This window comes from Bos indicus x Bos taurus, chromosome 3 (assembly GCF_003369695.1).
Source record: "Bos indicus x Bos taurus breed Angus x Brahman F1 hybrid chromosome 3, Bos_hybrid_MaternalHap_v2.0, whole genome shotgun sequence".
NCBI lineage: Eukaryota > Metazoa > Chordata > Mammalia > Artiodactyla > Bovidae > Bos > Bos indicus x Bos taurus.
The window spans coordinates 14,442,299-14,457,682 of NC_040078.1; the positions used below are offsets into that span (position 1 = coordinate 14,442,299).

Below are 15,384 nucleotides of genomic sequence, written 5' to 3' on the forward strand. Positions count from 1 at the left end.
AGCTCTGTGCTGTCCTCTTTCTCTAGCCCAGCTCAGTCCCTTTAACTACAGTGAGGATGGAGCCTCGTGGGAACACCTTTTGCCCCTATCCCAGGACTGCTGCTACTGCTGCTAAGTCGCCTCAGTCGTGTCCGACTCTGTGCGACCCCCCATAGATAGCAGCCCACTAGGTTCCTCTGTCCCTGGGATTCTCCAGGCAAGAATACTGGAGTGGGTTGCCATTTCCTAGGACTAGGCCCCAGAAATCCCTCCTGGGGTTTAGTCCAGAGGAAGAGGTCTGTAGTCTTGTTCACTCCTGTCAGAAGCCTGGGGAGCGGCAGGAGAGGGCAGAGGGGCTCCCAGCACTTCAGGTTTGGGAAGAGAGCTCTGGTCTTCTGGAAGGATGGATTCCTAGTCAAATGAAAGATCTGGAAGCCCTAGCACCACCTGACATGTGATGGGGAGTGGGCGCTCAGAAAAGTCTTGTGGCAGCAATAGTGAGGACCAGAGCTGAAGCAGGCAGGAAGGCCATTAGGCTGCAGGAAGGACTTCCATTCTTGGTAGAGGATGCTGGAGCATGAAGGCCCCATCATCCTCTGCTGGGACTGGAGCGCCCTCTGGTGGTCCGATGGTATCAGGCCGACGGAAGCCCTGGGCCTGCCTTCCCCATTCCCTACAGCAACTCTGAATTGCCCTTCCTAGTCCCCACTCCTCAGACTCCGGACAGGGACCTAAATTGGTGCCTGGAGGCTGGCTGCTTCCAGCTTCTGAGGAGTTAGTGGCAAAAGAATTCCTTATGCTACTCTTAAGCCTCCCAGGGCTCTCTTCCTACTCTGTTCAGAGGTCACCCAAGTTGAGGGTAAGAGTGGCATTCATTCTAGAATAGGAAGAGCTCTCTAGCAGACTGAGCTGTCTTGTAACAAACACACACTTGCTGGAGGGGAATGAGCTCCCTGTCTCTGGAAGCAAGAAAGTGCAGTCTGGGCATTGCCCTCATAGAAGACAGCATCCTAGGGGGAGTTCCTTAGTCTCAAGGAGGCAGGATGTTGTCACCAGTCAGGTCTTTTTTCACCTGAGGTTCTAATATTGTGAGTTAGATGGTTCGAGAAACTCCCCAAATTCTCAATGCACAAAAATAAAGGAGTCAGAGTCCTTGGTGACCATGGTATTTATCACCCTCAGAGAGCCAGGCCCTGGCTCAGGCTTCACAGTAACTGAGTGATGCTGGTCCAGTGAATCAGCAGTCCCTCGAGTGCCTCACTTGCAGGGCGTGGGGTGGTGGGGTGGGGGTGTGTGAGGCTCTCTCCTCACCATGACCAGTTATAGCCACCTGGCTCCACCATCTCCCCAGCCTTCCACCACCCCTCCCCCAAGGCTCCCTATGGAAAGGAGCTCCTGTCTTCTTTCCTGCAGCAGCAGTGATGGGAGCTAATAATGAGGAGCTTCCCCACAGTAGACTGTCATCCTCTTCTAAAAGGAGAGCATCCTTCCAAGGGCTGGAAGCAAGTTAGGCCTGAGTCTCTGTCTCCTCTGATCCCTGGGCTAAATGCTCATGTTCTCCAGGCACCTGGAGGGCAGGGACGGAGGAGCAGGTGAAGGGTCAGCTCTAGAGGACGGAGACCACAGCTGAAGGGTGAACCCCAGAGGAGCAGGAGCGGGGGAGGAGGGAAAGAGGCGGTTGGACCAGAGGAGGCGAGGCAGGAAAGGGGATGTTTGAGGGTGAGAGGGCCCTAAGGGCCTGAGGGGTGGGCACATCTCACCTCCCAGTAAATCTGGTCCTCGTAGCACTGGGAGTCTGGCGGGGAGTCCAGGATGGGCAGCCTCAGCAGGAGCCCTGGTGGCAGTAGGGGACAGTGTGTGAGGCTTTTTGCTGCCCCCATAGGGGAGGTTGCTACCCAGTACCACAGGACACAGAGAAGCTGGGAGTCATGAGGTCAATGGGATGCCTGGCACAGGCGAATCACAGCAGTGTTTATCAAGCGCCACTTCTGCTAGGCCCTGTGCAAAATGCGTGACAAAGCACTGCCTCCCTGAGTAATCACAGCAACCCTGCAAGGTGAATAGGATCCCTGTATTACAGAAAAGGGGACCAAGGTTCAGAGAAGTAACATACTAAAGTGTGCACGGAGGGAACAGATCAAATAGTGTCTGTCATGAGCCACAGCTCATAAGCTTTCTGTGGGCTCCTCTCCAAGAGGGATGCAGGAAGTGTTTCTTGGGTAAATAAGTAATTAAATGAATGAATGAACTCTTATTTAAGAATAAGATCTCAAGGAATCTTGAGATCAGGAAGTTGGGGATCTGAGAGCAGGAAGATGGGGATACTGAAGCATACGTTTAATTTTGAAGGCCAGACATCAGGAGGGACTGCCTGGCCTGGCATCAGTGAGCAGGCTGCCTCTGTGGAAGGTTTTTGTGCCCCAGTCTGTTGATGAGCCAGCCAGGCCTCTTCCTTCCCGGCCCCTACCCCAGCCCTAGCCCCAGCTCCAGAGAGATGGTGCCACAGGCCTCAGCCTGAGGCTGGGCTGCCCTCTAGTGGGAAGAGGGAGCAGCGCGCCAAGCCGCAGAGGAGAGGGATTGGTCAGCAGGCTTCCCACCTTCCTTTGCGACCAGAAGGGAGAAAGTACCTGCTTGGTCCTCCTTACCTGGAGGAAGTTACCCCTGAACACCATAACCCCACGCTGCTCCTGGCACGATGTAGGTGTTCAATAGAGTAAACGAATGTCAGGGGAATGGGATCGATCCAATGGCCCTTCCTCCAGAGAACCCCACCCCCCACCACCCCCGCCCCGCCCAGCCGCCGCCGCCGTCTTCTGCTCTCCCTGGGGCTCCTCCTGCCAACTCCCGACCCCAGCCAAGGTCACTCACCTCCAAGGCCCCCACCCACAGAGGCAAATGTCAGTGTGACAAACAGCCCGAAGAGCTGGTGCATGGCCTGAGACGTGGCACTGCGCTGGCCCTCGGCTATGAGTGGAAACACACTCTCCAGGCTGCAGGGAGAGGAGGGTGTGGGGAGACAGATGGAGCACGAAGCCAGGGCTGGTCAGCGCATCAGTGCCCTGCCCCGCTTTCTGCAGCAGCCGAAAGGGCCCTGGGGAGCCTGCCAGGCTGAATCACCTCCAGGCCTTTGCTCCAACTGAGCCCATTGGAGGGGAACACCCTCCCTTCCCCAGTGTGCCAGCAACACCCTCATACCTTTCAAGGCTCAGTTTGAGGGTCACTTTTGCTTCCCATCTCCCCTGAGCCCTGATGTGCAAAAATCTATCCTAAGGGTCAGTGTCTCTCCCTTGACCCTTTAATAATGACACTGTTGAAATCATTTATTCAACGACCTTCTGCTGCACTCGACCGAGGACCAAGAAGGCAGTCCCCAGGCTTGTTCACCCCAGTTTCTTCAGCTTCCAGGGTATGGATGAATGAATGAGAGAGAATAGACAGCTTTTTTTTGGTCAGGAGCAGGAGCGGGGGAGGAGGGAAAGAAGCAGGTTGGACCAGAGGAGGTGGTTGTGGCCCACAAAAGGAGGAACAGACTGAGGGAGTTAGTTCAGGGGGATAATGATTCCATTGGATTGGGGGTGGGGTGAGGGTGGGGAGAACTCACCCATCTCCATAAGCTTCACGGGTGGCCAGCCCAGCCACAAGGCCACCCAGGAGGGCTCCCAGGACCCCCGGCATCCCATGGAGGTTGTGCACACCACATGTGTCTTGGACTTTGAGTTTGGACTCAAGGATGGGCTGGAGACAGGACACCAATCATGAGTCTCGTGTGTCCCCCTCAGCCAGGCCTGCTGGAGAGGAGGAAGGGTGTGAAGACGCCCTGCCCTGCTCAGGGCCCAGGGGCTTATGTACCGTGACGAACTTGTACCCCAGTGTGGAGATGGCCCCAGCCAGGAAGCCAGCTGCCAGAGCCCCAAAGGGTGTCAGCATCATTTCAGCTGATGTCCCCACTACAACCCCTCCGGCCAGCGCTGCGTTCTGCACGTGGACCTAAGGGAGCACAGAAGAGCAAGGTTCTGGAGGCCCTTTCTGATCGTCACAGCCACACCCACCCCAAGCCCGCCCACCAGTGCCACCTGCTGCTTCTCCACCGTCTAATCCTCGACCTCACACGCGGTCCTAGCCTCACCGCCTGCTCTGGCCCCAACGCCTCCAGTGCATCTGCAGTCCCCTGAGCCTCTGCCCTTACCTGTCCCCCTGGAGGATCAACCTTGCAGGGTTTCAGACCTCTCCCTGGCCCACCCCTCTGCCTCTCCCCACGCCTCTTCCCCATACCATGTCCAGCCGCCCATCCCCCCCAACAAGGGCTGACAAGGCGAAGGTGCTGAGGGTGCTGGCGGTCAAGGAGTAGTATGTGTTGAGAGCGGTCCGATGCTGCCCGTCCCCCAGGGCAGTGGGTGCAGAGTTGAAACTAGGCCAGAAGATCCACAGGAAGATGGTCCCTAAACGGTGGGCAGAAAGGCGGAATGAGAGGAAGTAAGTGACTCCCTCGCAAGGTACAAGTTGTGTAACTGCAGTCAAGTCACCTACTCTCATCATCCTCAGTTTCCTCATCTGTAAAATGGGGATAGTGACGCATACCTCAGGAAGTGAGGACTAAATGAGATGATGCATACCAAGTACCTAACCACAGCTTGTTACTTTAGTGTCAGTCGCTCAGTCATGTCCGACTCTGCGACCACGTGGACTGTAGCCCGCCAGGCTCCTCTGTCCAAGGGATTCTTCAGGCAAGAGTACTAGAGTGGATAGCTATTCCTTTCTCCAGGAGATCTTCCAGCCATCAAACACAGGTCTCCTGCATTGCAGCTGGATTCTTTACCAGCTGAGCCACCACGGAAATCCAACCATGGCCTCGTTGTTGTTCAGTAGCTCAGTTGGGTCCGACTCTTTGCGACCCCATGGACTGCAGCACACCAGGCTTCCCTGTCCTTCACCATCTCCCGAAGCTTGCTCAAACTCATGTCCATTGAGTCGATGATGCCATCCAACTATCTCATCCTCTGTCGTCCCCTTCTCTTCCCACCTTCAATCTTTCCCAACATCAGGGTCTTTTCCAATGAGTCAGTTCTTCACATCAGGTGGCCAAAGCATTGCAGCTTCAGCTTCAGTCCTTCCAATGAATATTCAGGGTTGATTTCCTTTAGGATTGACTAGTTTGGTCTCCTTGTTGTCCAAGGGACTCTCAAGTGTCTTCCATGGCCTAGCTGGTACTAAATGTCTAACAACTGGTACCACTGAAGGGTACTGGCATGAGAGGGTGTTAGTTACTTGATTGAAAACCATGGGGGGTGGGGAGGGGTTGAGTTTTTTTAAGTATCAGAAAAGGAAAGGAAAAAAAGGCAAAGGGCACCACATGTCAGGCACGAATCTGGTACTTGATATCCATAACAGGAAAATCATTTGTTTTATAACCTCAACTGCCACCTGGAGAGGGTGGGCCCTGGCCCGAACACTGACGGGCTGGGCCTGGGCGTCTCGGGCAGGAACTGGGAGCTCCATAGGCCTTGCTGCCCTGTGAGGTTCCCAGGTCAGTCCTGGAGGGAGAGGTGGGGGGCAAGGGAGGAGGGGGGCTGGGGGCCCTGTGGGGAGGGCCAGCGTGGCAGAGAGGCTTGAGGGACTAAGGTGGGGGCAAGGGAGGAGGGGGCTGGGGGCCCTGTGGGGAGGGCCAGCGTGGCAGAGAGGCTTGAGGGAGTGTCCCTTAGTTCTGAGTGGTCCTTGGGTTGTGATGTAGCTTCTGCACCTCCATAGTCTGCAGTAAAATCTACCACACATACACATGTATGTTCTGAGAAGAGTTTTGGGAGGAATCAAGGAAGAGACCCATTTTCCTGTCCAGCAGGAGCTGGGAGGCAGAGGAAATACGAGAATGTAAGCCTCCCAGGAAAGCACAGAAATCTCCGGGAGGCCTCTGGACTTCAAACCAAACTTATCAAAGGGCAAGGAGGCCTCCCCTGACCTAGGGTTCCATAAGCTCTGTTTCACAACACACCCAGATGTGAGCAAGAAACACAAGGCTAGTCTCTTCTTTATGTAAGAATGGGCACTTCAGTAACTACTCAGTACTATCTCCAAAAAGGTAAAATATCAATTTCCTTTCCTGACTCATCAGTGAATGGACAGGAGCAGAGGTGCAGGCTTAGAAGAAGTAGGTGGTGATGAGGTGCTTGCAGGCCAGACCCTACTCCTCCCAGGGGTGACCTGTGACCTCTCCTTCTCTCCTGAGAGTGCTGGGGCTTCCAGGAAATCTCCTGGGAGGAAGTGTCCTCAGGAGGTGGGAGGCAGCACCAAGGGAACAGGCCTAGAGGTTACACATGGGGAGAAGCTGAGTCTGGCTGGAGAGAGAGGGGGAGAAAGAGGTAGGGAGTGGGGAGGGGAAGGGGAGCAAATTATTGCACGGGCCAGTATGCCTGACTGAGGAGTCCGGTATTTAACTGTGGGTAGGGGGGCCCTGAAGGCCTTTAAACAGAGATAGATACCATCAGACTTGGATTTAGAAAGGCCCCTGGGATGGATCTTGGGCTTCCCTGGTGACTCAGACAGTAAAGAATCCGCCTGCAATGCAGGAGACCTGGGTTCGATCCCTGGGTCAGGAAGATCCCCTGGAAGAGGGTAGGGCAACCCACTCTAGTATTCTTGCCTGAAGAATCCCATGGACAAAGGAGCCTGGCGGGCTACAGTCCACAGGGTCACAAAGAGTTGGACAAGACTGAGTGACTAACACCTTCATGAACATTTTCTGGGATGGAGCCCTGAGACCCATGAGCTCTGAGGTCTAAGAACCTGTCATAAAACTACCAAAAATGATAAACAAGAGTCCCCAGGCTCTGATGGAAGAGTCCGAGTTGGAAGGGAGTTCCCTGCCAGAACCCCAAGACTTATAGGTAGCACCCCGAGACCAGGCCTGGATATGAACTGGCCCCTCACCCACCACACCTCGGGAGGCCTCACCAATCATGGCAAAGAGGTCCGAATGGTAGACAGAGCCCTGGCGATGCTTGCTCTTCTCCAGTTGGGGCCTATAGAGGACCCGGGAGAGGATCAGCCCGAAGTAAGCACCAAAAGTGTGGATAGTCATGGAGCCTCCTGCGTCCTTCACCTGGGGAGGTGGGGCTGAGGTGGAGGGGCAGCCCCTTGCCCCACTCCTGCCCTATGCCTTCCCTGCTCAGGGCCTGACCATGCCCACTCCGCACCCCATCCCCATCCAAACTCACCTCCAGGAGGCTAAGCAGGACAAACTCGTTGAGGCCAAACAGCACCACCTCCAGCAGGGCCATGAGCAGCAGCTGAACCGGCCCAGTCTTGCCCAGTACGGCCCCAAAGGAGATAAGCACAGCCCCAGCACAGAAGTCAGCATTGATCATGCTGGGGGGTTCGGATGGAGAGGGTGAGGGGGGGCTGGAAACAAGGGCAGCCCAGGGGGATGGGGAGGGAGCAATGAATGCACCAGGCTAAATTCTTCCCTGGGAGGTGGGACAGGATCACCTCCCTTTTTTGTGGAGATTCTGGGGTTTGGCAAACAAAGCCCAGGACAAGTGGAAGAACCAGATTTTGAATCAACAGCGAGCACTGCCCTTTTCCATGATGCTGTCTATCCTCCCAACAGTTCATGAGTAATAAGGGGCCTAAAGGGAGGTGTGGGTCAAGGATGGGAGAAGAAATCAGACAACAAGAACAGGCAGGGTACCTAAAAGAAATTGACTGACGGGTCAAAAACCTAGGTCAGGGAGCAGACTTGAAAGACCAGGCTTGAGCTGGGTCCCTTGGGCAGGGGCCTCCCAGGTAGACCTAGGGGAGCCAGGGAGGCCACTGCTGCCCACCTCTCCATGCCTACAAGGATGTAGCCACCACGGAAGGAGTGGAAGAAGCCCTGGATGAGCGTGGACCACTGCAGGGCAAAGGCGGCCAGGAGGAAGGTGAAGCCCACGCTGCCGAAGCCGTAGCGCTGCAGGAAGACCATAAGGAAGCCGAAACCCACAAAGATCATGGCATGCACATCCTGGAAGCCTGCGGGGGGGCATTTGGGACTACTCAGGCCACCACCCATGGACCAATCAGCAATCCTGCTGCACCCCCCAGCTCTCACCAGCCAGTGCCGCCTTGAGGCTAGAGCCAAGCCTATAAAATTCCCCAAGGCATGGCCCGGCCTCCCAGCCTGGCTCACCGGTGCAGAGCTGCCCAGCTTGGAGCAGTGGGACCCCCACCATCCCTGTTGTCCCCAGGTCAGAGCAAGAGAGTAGAGCCTTGTGCTCTCTTCTCTACCCCACTCAACTGCCCAATCCCTGGATAATTACGACCGGGGAAAAGCCCCACTTTTCCTGTGTGGTTTCCTGCAGCAGCCCCTGCCCTCCATGATGGAAATTCTCTTCCCCTGGCCTTTGTGCTGGAAGTTCATCTTGATGTCTAACCTCCATTCCTCATGCTTCAGAATCTATGCCTCTCCACTTTTAGGGTTTTACATTTTACAAATTAATTGATAAAATAACTGTTAACTTTGTAGAACTGTATAAAATAACTTTAATAACTTTGTTAAGAGGTTATCTCAGGGAAAAAAGGAATTGAAGGCAGGGGGAGGGCTGCTGAGCCATATAATTCTGGTGCAAATAACGCCCCCTGGAGATTTGCAATATGGCCACTTATGAAAAAGAAGATTTATGGGAAAGATTTTACCCTACAGTTTGCTTCTTTCTATATTTTGGATATCTTAATTTTATAGATGAATCACTTGAATTTTTTAAGTGTCAGTGGGGTTTCTGGGGAGGGACACTTGGGGTCTTTTCTGTTTGCTTTCCAGTCTGTGTACAAAAATCTAAAATAATAAGCAGCCATATTGAAAATGAGATACATACAATTTGCTTTGTATTATTTTGTTCTGTACCCTGCCCACCATCTACTCATAAACAGGGCTAGAAACACAACCTCGGGTGATGTTCGGCCAGTACATCTCGTCCTGTTTCCTTTGTCTTGGGTCTGTGTATCAGTAATGCTGTGCTATCCTCCGCTTTAATTGAGAAACACTAGAGGAACATTTGAGTGCATTATTGCATCTGTTGTAAATAACTTATTGAGAAACAGGGTCGACCAACCATGACCTTAAACTCTCCTTTCATAGCTCCAGGTGGGAAATTTCTCCTGGAACTTAGTCCTAGGAAATGTCATCTCCCCTAAGGAACAAGGAACTGATCTGCTTTCCTTCACTCATGTGTTAGATGTTTACTAAGAAGTCATAGAACTAAAAATAAATAAACAAACAAAAAAACCTAAGCAGTCATGCATCAGACTCTGGGAATGTAGCTATTGCTGGAAGACAGACATCAAAGGAATCAAAGAATCACGTATGTGAGGCTTCCTTTATTCTGATGAGAACATGTAACTGTCCATATTTCCCCTTTTTCTTGGCTGCCTATAGCCCAAAGCTACATGGGAATTTCAACTATATCAGCTATAGGCCTTCACAGTGTTCATTATTTGTGTTCTTCTCTGCTTTTCTTATAACTGAAATTCACATGTTTTTGTTATAAATGAATTCAAGTAGAAAGAGGCAGATCACAAAGAAAAAAAATCACAATCACCTTTTTTGTTTAAAGGTAAAGAAGCAACAACAAGGGATTTCCCTGATGGCCCAGTGGCTAAGACTCTCTGCTCCCAATGCAGAGGGCCTGGGTTCAATCCCTGGTTGGGGAACTAGATCCCACGTGCGGCTACTAAAGACCCCGAGGGCCACATCTAAGACCCAGCACGGCCAAACAAATAAGAACCATCAACAAGCCAAATATGTACTACTGAACTTCAGAATGCAATCAATAACTTTGAGAGAAGCAAATTTGTGTGTGTGTGCTGAGTGTGGGCTGATAGGAAAGGAGTTTGCAAGCCCCTGCAGAGGGCTGGGTACACGCAGCCCCCGGGCCAAGGGGGTGAAGGTCCAGTGGCCTCATTAGATGTCCCCACCACTGTGCCCCTTCTCCAGCCCTGCCCACTCCTCAAGTCGCCCAGATCGCTCTTCCCTTTCAGATCTTAAAACCCAACAGAAAAGGAGAGGTGTTGTTTAGATCTCAGTATGCAGCCTTAGCTCTTTCAGCTTCCCCATCTGACTTGCTTTCTCCTTGTGCAAACAGTAAAGGGGAAGCCATGTCTGTTCTTTTGCCCAAGGACAGCAAGACAACAAACGGGGCTGGGTCACAGGGCTCTGTGCCCAAACCGCTCCAGAACTTGTCTTAAATAGCAATAACATTTACATCTCCCACCTGGGGGTTGTTTGGAATCAGAACTCAATCCAGTGGCTTTTCACCTGGAATCTAAACACCAAGAAATCTCCTTTATTCGTTCCATTCCGTGGAATGTTCCACACAGACATTCTCTGTGGGCTGTGGAGGGTAAGGGGGTATTCCAGCTGGAGGCAGGGGGATAGATATGATGACCCCTCAACATTCCCTTCAGGGGATCCCTGGGTCAAGCAGCATGGAGCCTCTTTCCCATCACATCCCCAACGCCTCCAAACTCATGCACCATTGGCTGGAGAGAAGATAAAAGCCCTCCAGGGCCACCTATTACCCTCCCTCCTTCCCTTACTGCCTCTCCCCAACCCCACCAGATGATTCCTGAACAAGGTCAGACTGTAGGACAAGGGAACAGTGACAGCTGGGGCTTTAGCATCTCACAGAGCTGGCTTTAAATTCCAACACACGCATGCACACACACACACACACACACACACACACATCCCTACACTTCTCACTGTGTGACCTTGGACAAGTCACTTAACCTCTCTAAGCCTCAGTTTCCTTGTCTGTAAAGAGGGGATATAAAATATGAGTAGCAGGAAAAAGGGAGTGGTGAGCTGGGGAGGCCATCTCTCCCCACCACTCTACCTCCACCTGCCTTTAAGAGGGCAGATCAGGCTGTATTCTCCTAGAAGAGTTACAAACCACTCTGGTCCCAGTCACACACACTGCTACCCCCACCTCAGGAAGATCCTGTTTCCATCTGTCCTAAATCCCTCTTCTTGCAAGTAAGGTCTCAGAGACAGACAAAAAAGAACCTGTCCATATTTTTTCTTAGAACCCTTTCTCATCTTTGCTTCTGAGTCCCCTGCACACTTAGACTTTCCCCCTAGTCTTTTCCCCCTCTTATTTTCCATGACTTATCTCATGGAATAAGAGGTTTGTGATGTGAGGGAAATGCTGAAGATGGGGAGTCAAGAGGCCGGGTTCTAGGTGGGCTGACTTGCTGTGTCATCTTGCGCAGTGGCATTACCTCTCTGGTTTTCTCTCCAACCCGGAGAGGAGTGAACCAGCTGGGCTCTGAAGGCCCTTCCTGTAGAGATAACAGGCAGACACTCAGAGCAGCCATGCCCTTGGCGTTGGCTAGTCCCACTGCCTAACAACAGCGGCAAAACTCCCTTTCATCTCCCAAATCAAAGGGCAGTGGCCACACCACCCTCTGGCCCTGACCACTTCTCCTGGACACAGGGACGGTGAAGACTCGGCGCATCAAAGCCCCAGGCTCCAGGGACCTCACACCTCCCTCCTTTCCAACCCATCCCCAGGGTCCCAAGTCCACAGGGACAAAAACCTTGTGCAGAAAGAGGTAGGATTCCCACTGCTGTTCCTCCTACTGCAATCCAGGGACAGAAAGCTGTGCATTCAGGAGAGTTTATCATGCAACGGAGGGGCAAGGAAGGTCAGGGAGGCCTTTGAAGCAAGCAGGGCTTGGAGGCCTTGATTGAGGCCCATGGGAGAAGCAAATAGGGGGTCATGACAGGCAGCCAGGTCAGACTCTAGAGCAAGAGCTTACGACTCTCAGTCCATGGACTGTTCTCCCTCCAACTCCCCATCTCTCTGGACAAATGCATGACCCCAAGAGCCTCCCATCCCAGCTCTGTGGCTTTGATTTCAGCATCCATGGCTCACTCATGCAGCCAAAATTGGGGTGAAATGTGGGAAAGGAGGAGCTGTAGCCCCCTCTGCCTAGGACCAAGCCTCCACCAATACTTTGGCCACCTGATGCAAAGAGCTAACTCACTGGAAAACACCCTGATGCTGGGAAAAACTGAGGGCAGGAGGAAAAGGGGCCGACAGAGGATGAGATGGTTAGATGGCATCACCGACTCAAAGGACATGAATTTGAGCAAACTCCGGGAGATGGTGAAGGACAGGGGAACCTGGTGTGCTGCATTCCATGGGGTCATAAACAGTTGGACACGATGGAGCGACTGAACAAAATCAAGCCTCTGCTTCACCCTCTCAGTTCTCAGCACTGTGAGCTTCATGGTGTTGGGGTTGGGGCTGGAAGAGAGTCAGGTGAGGACAGCTGCCACCAGCTCTGCACACAGAAAGTAAGGTAATAAAAGCTGGGGTTTTAAAGGAGACACCCACATTCTGGGCCTTGTTTGAATATATATATTTCAAATGGAGGCACCTTTCTTCTCATTGCTCTGATGGGGAAAACTGAGGCTTAGAGACCTGCTCAAACATTTGTAACAAACCCTGGGAGATTTGGTGCCCCTGGTCCTAGCTGAGTCACAAGGCTGGTCCCCCAACCTTGAGGGAGAGGCTCTGTGCTCAACATGAAGCGGGGGCTTAAACTTCTCCTTCCTGGGCCTTGTCAGCAGGCAGGTGAGCTGCGGTGCCTAAGAGCTTAGGATGCTGCTGCTGCTGCTAAGTCACTTCAGTCGTGTCCGACTCTGCGACCCCATAAACGGGCAGCCCACCAGGCTCCCCCGTCCCTGGGATTCTCCAGGCAAGAACACTGGAGTGGGTTGCCATTTCCTTCTCCAATGCATGAAAGTGAAAAGTGAAAGTGAAGTCGCTCAGTCGTGTCTGACTCTTAGCGACCCCATGGACTGCAGCCTACCAGGCTCCTCCGTCCATGGTCCATGGGATTTTCCAGGCGAGAGTACTGGAGTGGGTTGCCATTGCCTTTTCCGAAGAGCTTAGGATGACCAAGTCCTAGTTCCAGCTCTGTCACTCACATACTAGGTGATCCTGAATAAATCACAGCCCCTTTGAGCCTCAGCTTCCTTCTCTGTGAAATGGGTTAATGACCCTGCCTTGCCTCCTCCTCAGGGCTGTGGGGCGGCTACTCTGTGATTGGCTGGTGGCTCCTTACATCATTTTTTCTCTGACTCTGGAAGAATCAGCTTTGGGGGACTGGGGAAGAAATGTCTGAGCCCACTGGCCTTGGCTGCCTTCACAGCTATTACCTGCATCACTGTCTCCCCCACCCCACCCCCTACCTCCCCTGCCCAGAGGATTTCTTTTTCTCCTTGTGTTCAGGGTGGAGGCCTGAGAAAGACAAAGTCTCTAGGCAAAGCCCAGCTAGGCCAACAAGACAGTAGGTAAAGCTGGAGCTTCAGGTTTGGGTTCAAATCCCAGCTCACTCACTCTAACAGCAGGACCCTGAACCAGCCAACTAACCTCTCTTTTAGCTCAGTTTCCCCATCTTTGTCTACTTCACAGACTAAAGGAGAAAATGCATGTGCCGCCCTTGGCATAATACCTGGAACGTGGCAGACACTAGTGAAAGCATATAATTATAAATCTGGGGCACCTTCATCTCAAAGCAAGAGGGTAGCCCACCTAGGGGTAGAGCTGGACTCCCTGCCAAGACACCAGGGAAACTTAGGGTCTTAGCTCCCCGCGCGCCCTCACCCGCACTCACTTGGGTAGCGAAAGTAAAATTCATTGTCCGCGTTACTGTGGTTGCCCCAGTGCCAGAGGGCAGCGTCGGTTTCACGGTTGTAGCGGACAAAGACCGCAAAGAGGATGGCGGTGGCGCCCTGGAGGAGGAGGCACAGCAGGGGCAGCTGCAGTCGCCGGCCCGCGGAGTGGCGGGGAGACCAGGCCATGGGACAGAGGCTGCGAGTCTCCAACTCGGTTGTGGCTCCAGGCGCGTGGCGCGAGCAGACAGTCCAGGGGCGGGCGGGGCAAGCCAGGCCCCGCCCACCACGAGGAGGCTTGCCAGGGCGGTCTTAACCGCGCTCAAGTTACCCATCCCAGTTCCAGGAAGCAGGGTGCCGCGGGAAAGGCGAGGGCCTGGGCCCCAGACGTGAGGCGGGGCGAGGAGTGGGAGAGGATGGGGCGTTCGTAGCCCCAGGTCCTCTTTCCTTTGGCCCAGCTGACCCTGATGCCGTTCCTGTTGGGACAGATCCTTGGAAATAACCCTGGAAAGGCTCCCCGTGTCCTGCCCTGCTCCGGCACAGCTGCGGGACCGGTGGTGGTGGAGGGAGAAAGAAGGGAGGGCACCCGCCCCCTCAAACATGATGTTAGTTTAGAGAGTGTTTCCCAAAGAATAATCGACCTTGATGGGCTCAGGCTTCTCCCACCGGACCCCTCCAGGGTTGATACAAGAGAGAGTTGAAGTGTTAATCTTTTCCCCAACTGAAAAACCAGTGGAGATCGGAGATAAAGAACCGGCTCTGTAGGTACTGATGATTAACGTGGCCAGGGAGGTCTGAGTCTCGACAGTTGAGTTCCTTACCCCACTCCCAAGCCTCCTCGCATTTACACCCCACCACACTTATAGGACAGAAGGCTGAACCTGGGAGCAGGCTGGGCAGGGGCCCACTGAAACCTGGGTTCCCTGAACACCCAGTGTGATATGAGAGGTTCTGGGCTGCCCCCAGCAGCCTGAAAGACAGGAAGATAGGTGGTAGGAAGGTCTTCTCAGTTGAGAGTCAAGAGCCCCTTGTTACACAAGCAGGATTTGTATCCACTGGGGTCCTGGTAGACAAACAACGAGGGGATAGCTGTTAGCCAGGCTTTGGAGATGAGCCAGATCAGCCCTCCCTCCTGGAGCCACTGTCCAGTTAGGAGAGAGACATTTAGGAGGGAATTGAATTGCCATTGGGGTAAATGTGTGACCCAGGAATCACAGAGACTGTGGAGCCCAGAGGAGAAGCTGCAGAGCCTACAGAAGTGGCGATAAGGAAGGGGACTGGGCTGGAGAATTGCCTCCTGGCAAGTGGTGCCTGAAGGCAGCCTGGAAGGACAACCTGGAAATTGAGTAAGTGAAGAAAGGAGAGGAGACATCTCAAGAAGGGACCCACATAAACAGAAACCGTGGGCATGTTCAGGGTGCTCAGAAACTGAGGTTGGGGGTGGGTATCAGCAGGCAGAGAAACGTGGCCTCTGTCTAGTGGGTGCTGGGCCCCTGGAGACCTCTGAACAGGTGGAGGACCTTTGTGTTATTGGTTCTGACACCCAGCCCACAAAGGGCTTCAAAGAAGAAAACCTGAAGCCCAGTAGGGCTGGTGGTGGGAGAAGTCCTGTGTCTCCACTACCCACAGCCTAGCCGCACCTCTCTGAGGGGGCTGTTATACAGGGGTAGGGGGGCGGGGGCGCGGGCTTGTGGGAGTTTGCAAAGATGTCCCAGACCCTGGCCTGAAAGAAGAGCTGCCGTTCCCATGGGCTG

General features: G+C 53.5%; 1 protein-coding gene across 1 annotated transcript; it reads right to left on the minus strand.

Annotated features, from left to right (window-relative positions):
• Positions 1–1,129: 1,129 nt before the first annotated feature.
• On the minus strand, positions 1,130–13,889 carry RHBG (Rh family B glycoprotein). Its single transcript, XM_027530302.1, has 10 exons — positions 13,633–13,889; positions 7,794–7,980; positions 7,188–7,338; positions 6,925–7,072; positions 4,252–4,418; positions 3,829–3,966; positions 3,581–3,714; positions 2,848–2,969; positions 1,740–1,813; positions 1,130–1,546 (listed from the first exon to the last, which is right to left on the minus strand). The coding sequence occupies exons 1-10, from the start codon at positions 13,817–13,819 to the stop codon at positions 1,487–1,489; spliced, it is 1,368 nt and encodes a 455-aa protein (XP_027386103.1). The 5' UTR covers positions 13,820–13,889; the 3' UTR covers positions 1,130–1,486.
• Between the last annotated feature and the right edge of the window lie 1,495 nt (positions 13,890–15,384).

What these genes read in the sequence shown, in the direction of transcription:
- RHBG (XM_027530302.1), bottom strand. Translation starts at nt 13,819, where the DNA reads ATGGCCTGGTCTCCCCGCCACTCCGCGGGCCGGCGACTGCAGCTGCCC. An exon ending in TCCTGCTTAGCCTCCTGGAG is followed by an intron (nt 7,073 to 7,187) that starts GTGAGTTTGGAT and finishes CCACCTCCCCAG; the next exon opens with GTGAAGGACGCAGGAGGCTC. An exon ending in TGTGGGTGGGGGCCTTGGAG is followed by an intron (nt 1,814 to 2,847) that starts GTGAGTGACCTT and finishes TACTGCCACCAG; the next exon opens with GGCTCCTGCTGAGGCTGCCC.